A 20,004-nucleotide genomic window follows, 5' to 3' on the forward strand; every position below is an offset into this window, starting at 1 on the left:
AGAAGAAGTATATAATAATACGGTAATACACTGTAGACAAAATAATAATAATAAATATCGACAAACTAGTAGCTATTATAGAGTGTATAATTATAGAGTCTATACATGTCATGCACATAATTGTAAAGCCGGCCGAGTGTGCATAAAGTTAGCAATAATAATCCATACACTAGTTCCTGTTGAACAGCACACTAGCTACTTGGTATACCAATAGCATCTGGTATATAAGAAAGTGACCACACCTTTTTGCTGTGTCCATTGCTGTTATTCCCATCTGCATAAAATTATGATAAAAGAGATGGTCTATAATTGTTGAGTGAAACATTTACCTTATCTGTAACTTTTGGATCCGCTCCATTTTTGAGGAGAACACTGACAATCTCTGTTTGCCCTGTGGCAACTGCTATGTGTAAAGCTGTTGCTCCATGTGGTCCATTCTGGGCATTGACGTGAGCTTTGGCAGCAACCAATAGTTTCACTATAGCGAGATGACCATTTTGTGACGCTATCATTAGAGGGCTCCATCTCTCCTGTACATACACATGACATTGCACCATTGAACCATCAATAATTATACGTGCATGTATGTATACACGTTAAATGATTACAATGACCAAACTTTCTACCAGTTCTTATGTCAACATTAAAATTCTGCACGTATACATTGCACGTTGTATAAATTCAGTGAAAGCTAACTTCGATGTACAAATTTAAAACCGTTACTTTTTATACCTTGTCAGCAATATTGGCGTCAGCTCCACTCTTGAGGAGTACACGGACACACTCCGTATGACCTTCATCAGTGGCTTGATATAGAGCCGTAGATCCAAACAGTGCTTGAGCATTAAGTGGAGCTTTTGCATCAATGAATAAAGCAACAATAGTGGGGTGACCAAAGTGAGCCGCTGCCATGAGAGCAGTCCTTCCATTCTGCACAACACAAGCAGACAATCAGTATATGTAATTATAATGAAGTGTCTTACTTTGTCTTTCAGTTTGGGATTGGCTCCATTGTTTAGGAGAACACTGACGCACTCCGTCTGACCACCAATGGCAGCCAAATGGAGAGCTGTTCCATTCTTGACACCTCGTGCGTTGACATGAACCTTTGCAGCAATTAACAGTTCCACAATCTTGACATGACCATCTCGAGCAGACATCATCAGAGGGTTGAATCCCTCCTAAAACATAGAAAATCAAATCTAACAATACAAAAACTGAACAATGTATAGTTGTATGCTAATTACTTTGTCTATTGAATTTGGGTCCGCTCCATTATTAAGGAGAACACTAACACACTCCGTTTGTCCTTTTGAAACTGCTATGTAGAGAGCTGTGTGGCTATACTGATCGCGATCGTTAATCTTAGCATTGGCAGCAATCAGTTGTATCACAACTTCAGGATGACCTTCTTGAGCTGCAGCTATTAGAGTTGTGAATCCAAGCTGTAAAAAAAATGATACATATAATTGTATAATTATAAGGTGTGCTTAATAATTATTACTGCAATTGACCTGAAATACGTATAACCAATTATTTAACTACTTACGTTCGTCTTTGCATTGACCCGTGCCCCATTCCTTATGAGAACATCGACACATTTTGTGTGTCCTTTACCAGCAGCTAGCATAAGAGGCGTTGAATCTTTTAGAGAACGACCTTCAATGTCAGCTTTAGCAGCAATCAGTAGTTCTACGACTCTAGCATGGCCCTCAAGACAAGCAACCATGAGAGGAGTGAATCCAGCATACTGCATACACATAATATTAGGGTGTCATACAGGATTTGGGGGAGAATACAGCACGCGCAGTGTGTCGCCGGCTAGGGGAACCCAGTCCCCTGGAAAATATTTATTAATCCGATGGTCTTAGGTGAATTCGGCGGTGTTTTGGGGTTATAATTATGTTATAGTTATAATACAGGCACGAGGGATGTATGGCATATATTGCACTAAAGCACGAGGGCTGAGTGCAATATATGCCATGCATCCCGAGTGCAGTGTTATAACTAGTTTATATCCCGAGGGCATAGCAACATAAACTGCACAAAAAGATGACAAAGACAACTCTAGACACAGCTCCATCTCGATCTTCTCTCTTATAGACGCCAGTATCTGCAGCGTATAAGATTGGCATGACCAACGAATGGCTTGACACAAAATTGTTGGAGTTTCAATGCCGACATGAAACAAGTACAGCTGCAAAACAGCCCATGCACCCCACTTCTGGTGCTGCAAAACAGCCCCACCCCACTACTGCTGCAAAGAAACAGCCCCACTCCACTACTCAGTGTAACTGCTGCTCGAACAGTCCTCCACGGTACGATGGTGAGGTCTATCCTCGGCCTCATAACCAAGCCAAAGAAGCTCGCCTCTACACCGCTGCAAAACAGCTCAAGTCCCCAGCAAAAACAGCCGCTTCTAGTGCTATGGTGAAACAGAATTGACATGCATCACGAGGACTAGGTCTAGGAACACAGAATCTTCCACAAAATGAACCTTGGACAATTTTAAAACCTGCATATGGTTGCAAAAAAACTCCACCAGTGTTGAACATTCCTGCATGGCTGGACTTACTTTGATACTTGTTATTTCTCATGATATTATTTTAATTTAATTGTCTGTCTAATGTCAGAGGGGCGTTTTGTGGTCAGTGCATTATGACTTTCAGCAGTGCATTATGCTGCATATTGCATTTGGCAACAACGTAGCAACGGGATATAAACTCAGTTAGTGCTGATCACATGATCTCCAGCCAATCAGCTTATCTGAAAGCAGTCAGGTGACCATGGATTAATCCACACTTAAGTGTGCTTTAAGTTGGTTTGTTAATGCACACTTTTTATCAAACAACCATAATACAAGCAGATTGAATCTGAATGTCATCATAATTATAATAATAATACAAGCAGATTGAATACGTACACAAGCAAAGCTGAAAAGTATTAGAAAGTTGAATGTTATTAATTGTTTCGACTTGTTTCATGTGTACCGAATTGCTGACTTGACCATAGCATCACTTTTTCGTCTGGAGAAATAGGCTCAGCTTGCTTCGAAGATGTACGTACCTGTACCTAGCCAGATCCATATAATTGTTTCATCAAAGGTGCTTCGAATATCATAGCGTTCCAAAAGAGCAAACCAGATACTCATTGCCATATAGTTTGCGCACAAAGTTTCCCATCCAGTAAGCCAGATCAGCTGGAGGCATATCAGGCCAGTAGTATAGTGAGATAGGGACTGTTGGTCAGCAGGAGAAATAAGTCGAGAACATGCCCAGTCAGTCCAGATAGCTTTAGATAGTATCTCTTTCTCCTTTGCATCAGTTACTGGATCTACAAACCTACTAAAACTTGCTATTACGTCTAGCTAGCTAGATAGCCACCAGCAACTGATTTAAAATGTAGCTAGATCTAGCTGCCACGAGGCTAGAGCTCACGTGACAGCACTAGAACACACCTAGCCAAATCATTAATCTTGGCTAGGTGTGTTCTAAATAATACTTATACTATAGCTTATACCTATAGCTTATACAACTATAGTACCTAAATGCAGATTTTATAGGGAGGGGAAATTGAGCCAGGGGGGATATCCCCCTTTCCCTCTCTCTCTCTCCTAGTCTCATGAATCAGCCGCACTTGGAAAGTCTGTCTGAGCACTTTAGTCATGACTTTTTTGGCCAGGTTGGAATTCCAACCTGGCCAATCAGATCAAAGATTGACAAAATTAAAGGAAATAAAGAATGAAAAGAAGCGTATGCGTTCTATACAGTAGGACGCATTTATAGCTAGCCGCTAATCAGCCTAACTGTGGCTACTGCATGTTAGCCAGTCTATAATAAGTTGAGTTGACTGCACAATAGTGCTGTGCAACCTTTTCTTGTTCTTTTAGCAACGTTCTTGGAGCAATTAAGCCAAACTTAAATCGCGGTTGACCTTTTGCATGCGTTAAATTCTTTTGGTTTTGACACTGACGTAATGACAATTAACATTCCATTGTGGAATGACCTCTAGACTAAAGTGCTCAGACGGACTGGACTTTCCAAGTGCAGCTGATTCATGAGACTATCTCTCTCCCTGTATGACAACCCTGTTGTGTGAAAACTTATTTATAGCTATACCCTTAATTCTCAGGTATAAATTATTAAGGACTGGGACCTTCAATTATTGCTGAATCAGCTAAAACGCAGCCACGCCCACGATTTTTAATATGTTTTGTGTGTAAAAATTTTGTGCAGCTACTGATCTTTTTTAGTTCTAAAAACGGTGTTCTAAACCTTCCTTTTAGCTCTTAATTCTTAGTGTAGTAGGTAGTTCAAAGGCTTAAGCAGACATATCCGCTGGGAGAGAGCATCATGTTCTATTTAGAGTAAGTTATTAGCCTATAAAAATAAAAATGTCACTTATTGTCAGCTGTAAGACTAAGTTTTGTGCAAAATCTCACCTTTGGCCAAAGAAGTGGCTCTCTCCCAGCAGATATGTCTGCTTAAGCCTTTGAACTACCTACTACACTAAGAATTAAGAGCTAAAAGGAAGGTTTAGAACACCGTTTTTAGAACTAAAAAAGATCAGTAGCTGCACAAAATTTTTACACATAAAACATATTAAAAATCGTGGGCGTGGCTGCGTTTTAGCTGATTCAGCAATAATTGAAGGTCCCAGTCCTTAATATACCTGAGTTGATCTCATTGGTCAACAGCTGTGTATGATACATGAATAACATATACAGCCCCACAGGCACGCACGCACGCACACACACACACACACACACACACACACACACACACACACACACACACACACACACACACTGCCGTATACCTCGCTTGCACATGCGCACTGAGGCATAAAAATGATATCAGCATTCACATACATGCATGGTGCTGTGGTTTGTACCTCCAGCCCATTTATTCACGGGTAACAGTTTACACAACTACAATTAAGCTATTATCAAGAGCGTATAAAAGAAGAGAGGGCATGTAACTCACTATCTAGTACACGTAGCGAGCAGAATTCAAACGTGGGCGGATGAATGTGCATGAAGTGCTAAAATAGAAATTGCTGGAGAGCCTGGACGAGGCCTTCTTGCTTCAGCAAGACAATGTATATATATACAGTATAGACTTTAATCTGAACTTGCCATAGCTATAGCTAGTAACTAGCTATAGTGCATGGCTATATATATAATAATATAGATCGTAGTAATACACGGAGCTAAATTAGGGCTTAGACGGGGAAAAACTACAGGAAATAAAATATGAAGAATCTCTGCTTCTGTTTCCGGTTCCTAACCACGCCCAGATACAAACAATACCAGGCCGTATTTTTAACTTCAGAAAAATTGGCCTGAGAACGGGGCTAGTCGGCACCCTAATAATTTGATGTTGGACCATTACAACATGTTAAAACTTGGCAATAATTATTGTGCTAAGCTCACCGTATTTGACAGATAAACATTTGCTCCAGCAGAGATCAACAGATTAACAATATCTTCGGCCCCATTTCTACTAGCCAACCAGAGAGGAGTGGATTTTTCCTATATGTACATATTGAGATAATTATACATGTTGACTTACGTAGCTACCTAAAAATTTACGGAGAACAATTGACACAGAAAGATCCAATTGTATTTAAATACTCACAGAGAATTGAACATCTGGATTGGCCCCTTTTTGAAGAAGAATTTGTACACACTCTAAGTGTCCTTGTTCAGCTGCCAGGTGTAGAGCTGTGAGATTGTCCTGTATAATTATAAAGTTAGTTTAAAGCTTCGTGCACGTGCATTGAATTACCCCATGCATAATTAGGTACATGTATATCGTACGTAATCTCACGATATATACCTTCATTAAAGAGTCCACTTGTACGCCAGGTTCCTTCAATAACAGCTTTAGAGCTTCAGTGTGGCCATACATTGCAGCATTCTGAAAAGGCAGTCTTCCTTTCTGAAAAGAAGTGATACAGTAAACCAATTAATTAACAAAATTATTCTATATATTTTACAGGACTGTATAATTATGTCTACAACTCAAGTCAAGGTATAATTATAGTACTATAATAATGATGACTATAACCTCGTCTTTGCTTTGCAGGTCACACTCAGCTATCACTTGAAAAGAAGGTTTAAGCTCCTTTAGCAGAAATCGTATCAAATTCGGTCTACCAGTTGCAGCAGCAAAATGGATAGGTGTAATTCCATCGATGGCCTTCTCATTCACATCCAGTAGTTGGTGATTTTGAATCTCAGACATTAAATACTTTACTACATCGACGTTCCCACTTCTGCAGGCATTGTGTAGTGGAGAGCAATTATTGTTGTCCAGACTCGTGGGATCTACCAGCTGAGTGCTAACAAGGTACTTAACAATATGTAGATGTCCGTTGAGTGCGGCCAGATGAAGTGGTGTTTCTTTGTTCATGGATTCAGTTGCAGCATTGACCTGCCGGTCTTCAATGAAGTATTTTACAATAATGAGATCTCCACAAGCTGCTGCAGTATGAAGAAGAAAATTGTCGCAGTGTAGAACTTCAACTAGGAACCGAACTCGTGCTATTTCTCCATTGAACGCGGCTGCATGCAGCTTAAACACTGGTATATCACTCCATTCAGAATGGGGCAGTATGACCATGTATGCCAGGATGGTGTCATTGCCTATTCTAAGATATATGTCATCATTATGGTATTTAACAGTTGCTCTGGTGTATGTGTTTCTGTCTATATTACTGGTGTGTATATACATTGTTGATGAGGTTTGGCTAGATGGATGTTTTGATGGCAGAGTGCTGTATCCAGAATCAGAATGAAAACTGCTAGATTTCACGGCTATCGACTCATTGACAGATGGTTGAGTGTTTTGATCGTCATCATTGTCATCTGAGTCAGCAACTGAGATAAAGGTACGTGAAGAGGAACTATGGTATTAAACACAGTACGTCATGTCAATGCATTAAGAATCGGAACTTACAGCTATTATCCTTTGAGGAAGTATAAGAGTTGGCATCCTATAATCAGGAATTAAAGAAGACACTATACTATAGTAATGTCAAATAAAACAATATTACAGTAATCATCCAGTCATCTCAATAGACATAATATAATATACAAACACTTATATACCTGTACTCTGAAATGATAGTCCCGCAGTCCAATTGGATTACCCCAAGATCTCTTAGTTCTGCTTCTTGATTGGGTGTGAGTGGGAAGATGTCGGAAGGAATGAAAGAGGGTACCTCGAACACAAGTTGAATGCAGCCTTCATTAATTTCACGAAGTAATAACACATTTGCATTGACTTTAAGTATTTTCGATAGAATTTCTTGGAATTGTTTCAAGTAGAGAAGCTCACATTTGTCATAAGTAGAGTCGAGCTTCACGATAATCTCAGTACTATCATCTCTGGAATCAGAACCAAACTTTTTCGGGCAATGAATCTTCCGTTTAGCATACTCTTCAAACTCTTTCACATAATTTATGAAGTTTTCCTTGTCTTCTTCACTTCCAAGATGGTCAGTAAGATGCTCAATCAATCCATATGAAAAATATGAAAAATAGCCACGGATAACATCCCACACATCATAGATATCGGTCGCCTTTTGTAGATCCTCTCGTTTCTCCCGAAATAAACACTGGTTAGGGCTTTCGAACACTTGCTTGTAGCAGCTCACATCCATTAAACAAGTGGTCAACTTCTTTAAAATAATTCGGCTTTCCAAAGACTTCCGAAGTTTCATTACCAAATTTGAGAACTTTTTATCCATTTCTAGTGAGTCCAGCTCCCACTTAGCCCATTTGGCAGAGGTGAGTTTTTCCTTTGTACATTTTCCTGATACCACATTAGATTCTGAGAATAGAGAAATGATTGACGGTGAATAAAAGCACCACAGGTACTGATGCCTCGGTGGAGGTGTCAAAGCTACGTAACATAAAGCTACCAAGAGTTCATAAAGAGCACTGTATAGTATGGCAGCTGTAGTACAAACCACGGTACGTTACATACTATGTCACTCTCAAACCACATTTTAAGTGGGTGTATAGGTGTAGTGGTTAATTATGACATATCAGCATACACATGCATACGTGGCAGCTGCATGTAGCAGTCTACACACACACAAACACACTACTGTATACCTCGCTTACGCGGACGTACCGAGGCATAATGAAGACGTGTCAAAGCTACGTAACATAAAGCTACTAGCTAATAACGAGCTGCGCTGTGCTAATGCCTCTGCTGCGAATGGCATTGTCACAACTTTTTTTAGTCAATAGGTTTTGCATGCAAGCAAAAAAAAGTTGTGACAATGCTATTAGCAGCTAATGCTAGCATTTAGTGTTCAAGAGACAGGGGGTATTATGAGACAGGGGGGGTATTATGAGACACCATTGCAATTAACGCTAATTGGCTACTCTAACATATCTGATACTAAAATAATTATAGTGATTATTCTGCCTATAAAAACTGCTACTCCTGTCAGATACCTATACTGGTAGTTAATTGGGGCGAGCGTAGCGAGCCCTATCTTAGTGACCTCGGTAGACAATTTCTCTGTATGTATGTATGTTATGGTAATGGTACGTCCGTACGGCCTGATAGCCGGTTTTTACGCACGCGGTCCTTACCAATTTCGTGTATTCCTCGTGTATTTTACAACTGGAGGCATAAGAAAAAGTTGCATAAAATGAATACTGACAACGAACGCAAACAAGAAAGGCTTCGAATAAGGAGGGATCGAGAGAGACAAGCAAGAGCCCAAGAAACAGCTGAAGAGAAAGAAGTCAGGCTAGCCAAACGCAGAGAAAAGCACAGGGCACTCAAGATTCAAGGTAACCATTGCACTGGATGCCAATAGAGCATCCCAGCAACTGAGACGGGACACAGAGACTCCTGAGGCCAGGCAGGCACGCCTACAGCAAATGGCTGCTTCCACCCAAACCAGCAGAGCTTCAGGTAAGTACAGGCGGCGTACAGGTGATATAAGCCAGTGTAATTTTCATACAGATACTCCTGAGGCCAGACAGGCACGCCTACAGCAAATGGCTGCTTCAACTCAAACCAGCAGAGCCTCGGGTAAGTGCCACTGACAAGTGGCGTTCATGATGATAAGCCAGTGTTTTTTTTCTACAGAGACTCCTGAGGCCAGACAGGCACGCTTGGAACAAGACAGGCATAGGTATTCACAACACATAGATGTGAACCACCTGTACTGCTAACACGCTCGCCCCATGACACCTTGTGTCACCCTAGTTTTACTACAAAACTTAATTGGTTCCGTCTCATAATACCTTCTTATACCCTATATACAATAATCACGGTGATTGATAGTGTATAATGTGTAAGTCTATATTAAAAAACTTCAACTCAGCGGCATGTGAGAAACAAAATCTTGATCTCAATACTAAACTGACCTTCAGGTGAGTTAGATGCTTCTTGAATACTAGACTGTGTTGGAAGTGAGGTGATGATATCCTCCTGTGTCAAAGAGGTGTCATTAGGCAACGTAAACCGTGAGTTATGGCTAAGCATCACTGAAGCACAGGTGTAATTGTTATAGAATGTACACACAAGTTCACCTTCAAGTACTGACACATTTTACTCACTTTTAAGTATTGGCAGATTTGATCAACAATCTCTTCCTTCCTTAACTTTACCAACATCTCCAGAAGGGTCCTGAATGTCGCTCGTGCAGGATTCTTTCCTTTCCAGAGTTTCAAGCACTTGATCACGGCTAATTGATTAGCTTCTGCACTTTTGGCATCGGTTTGTTCACCAGGGGTTAATTCCATCACATCGACATAGAAACCAACATTATCAAAAAAGGCAGCCAAATGTGGTATGTGCGTTTGTTGAATTTGACAGTCGACTTGAGAAGGACTGAGTTGATATTTGTCCAATAGCACTTGAAGAACTGTACTCACTGGTTGAGCAGATGATCCTAATGACAGATATGCTATAACAATTGAATAGTAATTAATATCATTACACCAAATAGCACCATGCAATAAATAATGTACAAAACGTCGATAGAGATCCTCCTGTCTAATAATTGCTTTCCCAAAATTGTGATATTGAAGCAGTTTTTGGATAATTATAACAGCATGAGTGTAGGGCAATACATAAAATTGTACGCACTGACAACAGACGTAAATGCAAGGAATCGTACGTATTAAATTAACAAGTATCTTGCATACCATACTGAGTATTAAGTAACTCCTTCCAGGTTAGAGGAAACACTGATTTCAAACGGTGATCAAGCATTTCACGAAGACAGGTGCTGCCATCATTAGCATACCGCTTTCTGATGCTATCTAATGTGACATCATCAACATGTAGAGCTTGCCCAATCTCAAACCATTTGTTCCGAGAGTCGTACAGTTTAGTGTGAGCTTCGTTTAAATCATCCATTGTTAGTGTGTTATCTGTATATATAATACAAAAAACTGGCCGGCACTATAATTATATGTACATACCGGTACATGTATAGCTACTGTATAAGAGCACCCCATGCAGTTAATTGACGCCAACATTAAAACTTACCCATTCGAGGCCCAGGATTGCTCTCAATGTCTCCAGCTAACAGCAAGAGGTGGGAAAGAGAGTGGAGCAACACAGCAATTGATACCACAAGAAGACCAACGTTCACGTTTTAGGAATTCAGTTTTATCTTGAGAGCTCAGAAATGTGAGAATATACAATAAAAGCAATCCTCCTTGAACCACTTTCACAGTAGTACCCACTGTATCACTGAAGTGTAGAGGCTGGTGTTTTGTCGAGGGAGCTTTACTGTGTGGTCGCGATCCCCTCCCACCACTGAACAGCCCAATGCGAGCTCTCCACAACTCCACAGAGATCCCCATGTATAAACTGCAAATTATAACTGACAGAATAATTATAGAGATCGACAAATTTTTTCAATGAAGATGCTAAATCTAGAAATGTACAAGTCTAGATCTACATCTATTATATTCTCACCTATTCAATATTCTTATGCAGAGATTCTTATGTGCTGTTTATAGATGTAATAATTATTATTAAGCACATGCAGACCATAGATCTAGATAGTGTAGCTACGAGTTAAGTTACTGAGTACAGCTATAGCAGATCTAGAGGAGGTTCCACATTTCTTACATCCAGTATCAACCATAGATGGGCGTGGCCCGCCTCCAAAAGGTCTTTTCTTCTTAGATAATTATTATATACACTGAACTACAGATCCTAGAAGAATCAATTTTCTTCTTTCTTGAGGTCCTGGTAAGCCACATAATACAATAAATAACAACAATAGATGCATGTAAATAAGTCTTTTCTTCTCAGTGACTTTATATAGATAAGCCAACTTTAATATAAAATTCATTATAGAAACTAATATAACACTCTAATACTTTTGAGCGAAAGCAAAAACATGGCGAGAGGCATTAGCACAGCGCCAGCTTGAACACTAGTTATAATTGAATCAACATAATATCCATACAGTACTGTAGTGCACACAATAAAGATTGTCGATAATTATATAAAATTATTTAATGATCATGATGTGTAGTTGGCCCGGCACGTACAACATCACACTAGCCACTAGGTACATACACCAATAACATCTAGAATGTATAAGCGTTACTTAAACTTTTTGCTGTGTGCAGTGCTGTCATTCTCATCTGCAAAAATTCTGTACTGGTTTTTAAGTTTGAAAAGCAACATCATTTACCTTATCCTTGGATTGGCTCCATTTTTGAGAAGAACACTGATAATCTCTGTTTGCCCTGTGGCAACTGCTATGTGTAAAGCTGTTACTCCATGTGGTCCATTCTGGGCATTGACGTGAGCTTTTGCAGCAACCAGTAGTTTCACTATAGCGAGATGACCAAGTTGTGATGCTATCAGTAGAGGGCTCCATCTCTCCTGCATGCACATGACATTGCAAATCGAACCATCAATCGATCTACATGTATACATGTTACACGAACAAATTACAATGACCCAAAAAGTTCTTGTGTCAATATTAAAATTCTGCATGTATACATAATTATACTCTTAAGTGAAAGCTAACTTCGATGTATAATACATTGAATTTTTATACCTTGTCAGCAATATTGGGGTCAGCTCCACTCTTGAGGAGTGCACGGACACACTCTGTATGACCTCCAGTTGTGGCTTGATATAGAGCCGTTGATCCACGCAGTGTTTGAGCATTAAGTGAAACTTTCGCAGCAATGAGTAAATCAACAATAGTGGGGTAACCATAGCGAGCCGCTACCACGAGAGCAGTGTCTCCATTCTGCACAACACAAATTAACAATGATGGAATACATGTATATAAGTTGCTAAAAGATTAAGTGTCTTACTTCGTCTTTTAGTTTGGGATTGGCTCCATTCTTTAGGAGAACACTGACACACTCCGTTTGACCGCTAAAGGCAGCCAAATGGAGAGCTGTTCCATTCTTGACACCTCGTGCATTGACAAGAACATTTGCAGCAATCAAAATCTCCACAATCTTGACATGACCATATCGAGCAGACATCATAAGAGTAGTGAACCCCATCTATATAAATACACAGCTATATGTTATAGGAGATGCATCATCGTATTTTAGTTTTAAAATGACAGAAATGTACATATGTCATTTCGATACAATGTACTATTATGATTCATCACTTAATTGTAACATGTTCACAGTCTTACAACCTTGTCCGTTGAATTTGGGGATGCTCCATTCTTGAGGAGAACACTAACACACTCTGATTGTCCTTTGAAAGCAGCCATGTAGAGAGCTGTATGGCCAAGCAGATTGCGAGCTTTGATCTGAGCCTTGGCAGAGATAAGTTGTATCACAACTTCAGGATGACCTTCTTGAGCAGCGGATATTAGAGCTGTGAATCCATGCTGTACAAAAGTAATACATACCGTAACTTACAAGTGTAACAGGAGAGTTTAAAAAAGACTTACTGCAATGGTCTTGGCATTGACCCGAGCCCCATTCCTTATGAGAACATCGACACACTTTGATCGTCCTCGACCAGCAGCCAGCATAAGAGGCGTTGAATCTTTTAGAGAACGGCCTTCAATGTCAGCTTTGGCAGCGATCAGTAGCTCCACAACTCCAGCATGGCCTTCAAGACAAGCAACCATAAGAGGAGTGAATCCGGCATACTGCACACAAACAATTGTGTTGATAGATAATTATTGTACCGTACTTGGACCTTTGCATCATGCATGGCACACTCTCTATGCGGAGTGAGGCCCATGGTTTTTCAGCTGTTTATACTCAATGTGAAGGGAAATACGGGACACGTATTATGATAGGCTTTCAATTATATGCACATGGTAAAAAAGATGGGTCAGGTCGACACCCCATATAGTTAATTTTGATGTTCAACCTTTATTTGGCGATCATTATTGCTAAGCTTACCGTATTTGACAGATGAACATTTGCTCCAGCAGAGATCAACAGATTAACAATATCTTTGGCCCCGTTTTTACTAGCCAACCAGAGAGGAGTGAATTTCTCCTACATAATTAGACAAGTATATACATTTTGACCTGCTTTCAAGTGACGACAAATCCTAAGACTTACAGAATCTACAAAACAGTATATTTATAGACACTAAAATATATAAAATGAAAGCACCGCAGGTGCTGATGCCTCGGTGGAGATGCCAAAGCTACATAACATAAAGCTACTATTAAATACACATGATAAACAATTTAATTTTGCTGCAAAAACTCAGGGAGTGGGTAATGATCGACCATGATTGTTGTTAAAAACGATCGATGCCAAAAGTTCAAGTCTAAAATGAATGGCTGCATTAGCAGAGCCGCCTTGCAGCTCTCTTCTCACTCTTGCAGCCACCAATAGCTAGCGTTCTAGTGCAGAGCTAACTACTAAGTAGAGTAGCAACACTCGGTAAACAAGTTTGGCTACGTGCTCTTCTGAAAAGGCTGCAATGGCATTCCAAGTAAACAAAACTAGGCATAACTCGAGAACGAAGCATTATTTTGCAAATCCACGAATTAAAATCCAAGTAAACATGACTAGAAGCCTATAGAAACTCTTACTTGCACTTGATTCATCCTTGAGCAGCTGTAGCAGTCTACACACACACACACACAGACACACAGACACACAGACACACAAACACACTACCGTATACCTCGCTTGTGCATGCGCACCGAGGCATAATCAAGGGCGTATAAAAAGAGAGAGGGCATGCAACTGCATGACTCTCAACCCTACGTGCGAGCAAAAACCAAAGCCACAGACCGGATATACTATGTACTACTATATATACACAAAAATCTTAAATATTACTGTAGCTTTACACTGCCCCCCACAAGCTGTTGCTGCACGCCCTCTTTCTTTTTATACGCTCTTTATATAATTACTCACAGAGCTTTGAACATCTGGATTGGCCCCTTTTTGGAGAAGAATTTGAACACACTCCAAGTATCCTTGTCCGGCTGCAATGTGTAGTGCTGTGAAATCGTCCTGGTGTGGTATAAAATGTGATTGTTACGCATCTACAGTAACTGAATTGCTGCATGCATGCACATGCATGACTGTACATGCATGTTCATGTATAACTATACATGTACCTTCATCAACGAGTCCACTTGTACGCCAGGTTCCTTCAATAACAGCTTTAGAGCTTCAGTGTGACCATACATTGCAGCAGTCTGAAAAGGCAACCTCCCTTTCTGCACAAAGTAGTAGTAATTGGAAATTGGAGACAATAAACTGATCAACAAAAATTAGGTTAACATGGTACATATAATAGTTAGTATCACAACCTCATGCACGTAATATTGGACAAAGCAAACCATGGGTGTATTGGATTTGTACTACCGAGGGCGCAGCCCGAGGGAATACATACAACTGCACAAGGTAGTACAATACCGTATATCTTCTAATTTATCGGACACTTCTAATTACCCCGGACACTCTTTTGGGCAATTTTCGTTGTTCTAATACAACGGACACTCCAGTACTTTAATATTACATTTGTTCTAAATATCCGGACAATACCTTGAAAAGTTGAGTTACCATTCATAGACGGCAAGTAAGACTTGGAGTGCTGCAGTTAGATAGCTTTGAGTAGCTAGTTTTAGAAGTTAGTGCAACTATTCAGTCGTACCTTGTTCTATTAAACCTAGCTAGCTCGCATGCAGCTGCTTGCTTGTTCTAATTATTCCGGACACTTCGCATGCTCTATAAAAATCTGTTCCAATTATACCTGGACAATTTCCAAAATAATTATTTTTTTCTGTCCGATAAATTAGAAGATATACGGTAACAATACACACGCAGATATCCGCATTGATATCGCAGATAGGTATAGTTTGTACTATGAACACGTATTGATTAGAAGCTGTTATCCAACCCATTTACATGCCGTGCCATGCACTGTGCACATTTTGCACTGTCCACATTTTGTGTGCGTGTGCTTGCACTTGACAAACCACATTTACAACTTCACACAATCCAGTTCCAATGCACTGATTGGATACTGAAGAATTGATCTTCACAATGTGATCCTAGTGTGTCACAGTAGTGTTCTATAAAAGATTGAGTGGCTCCCTTAAGGGTGGAGGGTGGGCTTTAGCTAGGGTATATGAATGTACACCCTAGCTAGGGTACATGGGATTTGTACCCTGGAGTATCCTGAGAGTTTCACTGGATATTCCTTAGTGTCAGAGCACATCATGGTACAAGTATATAATTACGTCATTTTATGCATGTGATTGTCATGTACTATAAGTCAAGTATAATTATGGTAAGAGCGTGCACTGAAGTGCTAACCCTCGGCTTTTACAATATATACATGTAGCAACCAAAAGGGTGCATGTTATACAATAAATGCTGCAAAGCAACAAGTAACAGGAGCGATGCTGAAACTTTGATGTGTGTTTTAGTAGTGTATGAGAGACATGTATTGTACTATAGGGTCACAGCAAAGTCAGCAAAGAAGCCTGGAGTTTTAGAAATAAGGCTCCTGGTATGTTCTTGCATGAGACTAGAATAAGCAAAAAAGCAATAACCACAATCATAATTCTAGCTTTTAGTGACCCTGTTCCATTGTTCCTGGTACGGGGTCACTTCAGCTGTAAATACGTAGTCCACCTTGCCGTGTAGCTATAGCTAGCAACCAACGTGCGAGCAAGCTTCCTATTTGCTCGACAAAAAAGCTCAAAATCTAGGATATCCATGCTGTAAACGCTGAGTAGACTCGGATGTCACACACAAACAAACAAACAAACCAACGGATACCCGTGGCCGCCCACGCGCCTCGGGTAATGACGACTAACCTTGTCTTTGTTTTGCAGGTCACACTCGGCTATCACATGAAAAGAAGGTTTAAGCTCTTTCAGCAAAAATTGGATCAAATTCGGGCTACCAGTTGCAGCAGCAAAATGGATAGGTGTAATTCCATCGATAGCTTTCTCATTCAAATCGAGTGGTTGTTGTTGCTGAATCTCAGACATCAAGTACTTTACTACATCAATGTTTCCACTTCTGCAGGCATTGTGTAGTGGAGAGCAATCATTGTTGTCCACACTCGTGGGATCGACCAGCTGACTGCCGACAAGGTATGTAACAATATGTAGATGTCCATAGAGTGCGGCAAAATGAAGTGGCGTTTCTTTGTTCGTGGATTCAGTTGCCGGATTGAGTTTCCTGTCTTCAATGAAGTACCTAACAATATTGAGATGTCCATAAGCTGCTGCAGTGTGAAGTAGAAAATGCCCTTGCTCAACAGAGTTGTTGCAGTATAGAACTTCAATCAGGAACCGAACTTGGGTTATTTCTCCATTGAATACGGCTGAATGAAGCTTGATTGGTGCAGGTACTTCATTCCATTTGGTTTGAAGGTGTATGTATGCTGGGAAGGAGTTAATGCCTGACAGCAAACTTGTCAAACGCAAAGCTATGTCGTTCAACTGCAGGAGAAAAAACACGATAATGATAGACAAACATGGTGGCTGGCATGTATATAGGGTAAAATATACCTCTGGATCTGCGTCGAGGTCAATTTCAAATTCGGTATCTACTGTTGATGAGGTTTGGCTAGGTAGACGTTTTGATGACACAGTATTATATCCAGAGTCAGAATGAGAACTCTTTGATTTCACTGCTATTGACTGATCGTCAAGTTCCACGGATGGCTGAGTGCTTTGATTGTCATCGTTATCTGAGTCAGCATCTGAGAGTACGAGAACATGCAGAAACCATGCAGCTAGATTATATAGTTATGCGTATACTCCATCAAGCAGCTAGTATATAAAATTAATGTATCTGTCAATGCTTCAAGAAAATGTATACGTAAAACTTACCACTATCTGAACTGTGAGAATCAGCATCCTAATTAAAAAATAAGTACATGTACATCATAAATGTCGATGATTACACACGCATCAATGATAACATAATTATTACATCACTGAGCTTTACTTGTAAAATAGATAATAATTATACCTGTACTCGGAAATGATAGTCTCTGCAGTCCAATTGGATTACCCTAAGATCTCTTATTTCTGCTTCTTGATTGGGTGTGAGTGGGAAGATGTTGGGAGGAATGAAAGAGGGTACCTCGAACACAAGTTGAACGCAGCCTTCATTAATTTCACGAAGTATTAACATTTTTACATCAACTTCAAGTATTTTTGCTAGATTTTCTTCAAATTGTTTCAAGTAGAGAAGCTCACATTTGTCGTAAGTAGAGTCGAGCTTCACGATCATCTTAGTGCTATCTTCTCTGTAGCCCGAACCAAACTTTGTCGGGTACTGAATCCTTCGTTTAGCATATTTTTCAAATTCTTTCACATAAGCTATTAAGTTATCCTGGTCCTCTTTACTTCCAAGATGGTCAGTGAGATATTTAATCAAGCCATACGAAAAATATGAAACGTAGTCTCGCATAATATCCCATACATCGTAGAAATCGCTAGCTGCACGTAATTCATCTCGCTTGTCTCGAAATAAACACTGGTTAGGGCCTTTAAATACTTTCTGGTAGCAGCTCACATCCATTAAACAAGACGTCAACTTCAGAATTTCTTCAAAACAATTCGAGTTTCCAAAGACTGCTGAAGTTGGAGCACCAACTTTGAGAAAGCTTTATCCATTTCTAGTGAGTCTAGCTCCCACTTGGCAGAGGAGGGTGTTTCTTGGGTATAACGTCTTGAAACACTGGATTCTGAGAATAGGGTACAAGGGGGGGTATTACGAGACATCTAAATGTTTCTGACCCCCCAGTCTTGCAGTAATCTTGAGGGAGCTAAATAGCCTGTTCACTAACTACTATGGTTAATAGGCTTTGTATGTAAGCAAAAACAAATGTGTGACAGTGCTAATTTGTTTGCAGAGCTAATGCTAGCATTTAGTGTTCATGAGACACCATTGCTTTTAACGCTAATTGGCTACTCTAACATACCGTATAGCGCGAGGGACTTACATTTCGTGGATTGGCCTCTAAAAGCTATTTCGTTGCACAATGTTCGCGGAATGACTGCTTACCGGAAGCCACGCCTTTAAATCTTTGCATGCTATAGCAGGTAACTCTGTGAACATAATTTTCGTGTAGGATTCTATCCACAAAATCTGCGAAAATTAAGCCCATCGAAAATTTCGCGCTATACGGTATCTAGCTGATACTAAAATAATGAAAGCACCGCGGGTGCTGATGCATCGTGCCAAATAACACCATGCAATAATGTACAAAACGTCGATAGAGATCCTCCTGTCTAATAATTGCTTTCCCAGATATTGAAGCAGTTTTTGGATAATTATAACAGCAAATATGCATGAGTGTAGGGCAATACATAAAATTGTACGCACTGATGACAAACGCAAATGCATCAAAGTGGTAAAAGGAATCGTACGCATTAAATTAACAAGTATCTTGCATACCCGTATTAAGTAACTCCTTCCAGGTTAGAGGAGGCCCTGATTTCAAACGGTGAGCAAGCATTTCACGAAGACAGGTGCTGTCATCATTAGCACACTGCTTTCTGATGCTATCTAGTGTGACATCATCAACATGTAGAGCTTGTCCAATCTCAAACCATCTATTCCGAGAGTCGTACAGTTTAGTGTGAGCTTGGTTTAAATCGTTAAGTGTCAGTGTCTCATCTGTATAATACAAAACAGGGCTGTTATTCGAGCACTGCGAGTAAGTAATTTAAGTAAATACCTGACACGACAAATCCCTCAATTTCATCGGCCACGTCGCTGCGTCCTATTGTGACATGTCTAAGACTCCTACACAGATCTCCCCAAGTCAGTGAATTATCTGTTGCCTTGATACAATGAGCCAACATTTCTCGGAGACAGTCACCATGGTCACTTGACTGCTTCTGAATAGCAGTAAGAGTGTCGTGATCGACTTTGAGAGTTAGCCCAATATTGAACCATTTTGTACGAGCCTTGAACAGCTTGCTGCAAGCGTCCTTTAGATGGCCAAGAGTCAGAACTTCATCTGTAAGTAAGATAGGAAATTCAGTTTCCAGGTCCAAACCCACCTTAAAATCTTCACGATTATAATTCATACTAAATCTTACCCATTTGAGGCCCAGGATTGCTCTCAATGTCTCCAGCTAACGCCAAGAGGTGGGCAAGAGAGTGGAGCAACACAACAATCGATATCACCAGGAGACCAACATTCCTTGTATTTTTTAGGAATTTATTTTTATCTTGAGAGCTCAGAAATGTGAGAATATATAATAAAAGCAATCCTCCTTGAACCACTTTCGCAGTAGTACCCACTGTATCACTGAAGTGTAGAGGCTGCTGTTTTGTCGAGGGAGCTTTACTGTGTGGTCGCGATCCCTTCCCACCACTGAATAGCCCAATGCGAGCTCTCCACAACTCCACAGAGATCCCCATGTATAGAGCTGCTGATAGAAAAATTATAGATACCAGATCTACGTACGTACATATACATAGGCTAGACAAATTTTTTCAATGAATGGTAGATCTAGTCTATATAAACTTATAGACAATTCTAATTAAACTAATATATA

General features: G+C 40.1%; 3 protein-coding genes and 1 long non-coding RNA gene across 4 annotated transcripts; 1 reads left to right on the forward strand and 3 right to left on the reverse strand.

Moving 5' to 3' along the window:
• Positions 1-4: 4 nt before the first annotated feature.
• LOC135335780 (ankyrin-3-like) lies at positions 5-18,045 on the reverse strand. Its single transcript, XM_064531348.1, has 13 exons — positions 17,459-18,045; positions 17,317-17,344; positions 16,993-17,186; positions 16,291-16,923; positions 14,581-14,682; positions 14,375-14,473; positions 13,397-13,495; positions 1,550-1,750; positions 1,248-1,445; positions 984-1,181; positions 733-930; positions 330-530; positions 5-274 (listed from the first exon to the last, which is right to left on the reverse strand). The coding sequence occupies exons 1-13, from the start codon at positions 18,011-18,013 to the stop codon at positions 170-172; spliced, it is 2,811 nt and encodes a 936-aa protein (XP_064387418.1). The 5' UTR covers positions 18,014-18,045; the 3' UTR covers positions 5-169.
• Positions 8,585-9,247, forward strand: LOC135335809 (uncharacterized). Its single transcript, XR_010394616.1, has 3 exons — positions 8,585-8,942; positions 8,994-9,062; positions 9,120-9,247. It is a non-coding gene; the product is annotated as an uncharacterized LOC135335809 (long non-coding RNA).
• Positions 9,269-10,851, reverse strand: LOC135336320 (uncharacterized). Its single transcript, XM_064532082.1, has 5 exons — positions 10,530-10,851; positions 10,184-10,411; positions 9,593-9,942; positions 9,401-9,464; positions 9,269-9,288 (listed from the first exon to the last, which is right to left on the reverse strand). Exons 1-5 carry the CDS (start codon positions 10,531-10,533, stop codon positions 9,269-9,271), a joined length of 666 nt encoding a protein of 221 aa, XP_064388152.1. The 5' UTR covers positions 10,534-10,851.
• Positions 18,016-19,998, reverse strand: LOC135335798 (uncharacterized). Its single transcript, XM_064531369.1, has 4 exons — positions 19,543-19,998; positions 19,176-19,460; positions 18,893-19,114; positions 18,016-18,179 (listed from the first exon to the last, which is right to left on the reverse strand). The coding sequence occupies exons 1-4, from the start codon at positions 19,865-19,867 to the stop codon at positions 18,031-18,033; spliced, it is 981 nt and encodes a 326-aa protein (XP_064387439.1). The 5' UTR covers positions 19,868-19,998; the 3' UTR covers positions 18,016-18,030.
• Between the last annotated feature and the right edge of the window lie 6 nt (positions 19,999-20,004).

Source organism: Halichondria panicea, chromosome 5 (assembly GCF_963675165.1).
Source record: "Halichondria panicea chromosome 5, odHalPani1.1, whole genome shotgun sequence".
Classification (NCBI taxonomy): domain Eukaryota; kingdom Metazoa; phylum Porifera; class Demospongiae; order Suberitida; family Halichondriidae; genus Halichondria; species Halichondria panicea.

Coding starts and splice junctions, on each gene's coding strand:
- LOC135336320 (XM_064532082.1), bottom strand. Junction 9,465..9,592: donor AAATCTGCCAATACTTAAAA/GTGAGTAAAATG, acceptor TCTTTGACACAG/GAGGATATCATCACCTCACT. Junction 9,289..9,400: donor AGCATCTAACTCACCTGAAG/GTCAGTTTAGTA, acceptor TATTGTATATAG/GGTATAAGAAGGTATTATGA.
- LOC135335780 (XM_064531348.1), bottom strand. CDS start 18,013: ATGGATGTGAGCTGCTACCAGAAAGTATTTAAAGGCCCTAACCAGTGT. Junction 17,345..17,458: donor ACTATCATTTCCGAGTACAG/GTATAATTATTA, acceptor TTTTTTAATTAG/GATGCTGATTCTCACAGTTC. Junction 17,187..17,316: donor TTCTCACAGTTCAGATAGTG/GTAAGTTTTACG, acceptor TCGTACTCTCAG/ATGCTGACTCAGATAACGAT.
- LOC135335798 (XM_064531369.1), bottom strand. CDS start 19,867: ATGGGGATCTCTGTGGAGTTGTGGAGAGCTCGCATTGGGCTATTCAGT. Junction 19,115..19,175: donor TGAGGGATTTGTCGTGTCAG/GTATTTACTTAA, acceptor TGTATTATACAG/ATGAGACACTGACACTTAAC. Junction 18,180..18,892: donor GAAGGAGTTACTTAATACGG/GTATGCAAGATA, acceptor CCCTATTCTCAG/AATCCAGTGTTTCAAGACGT.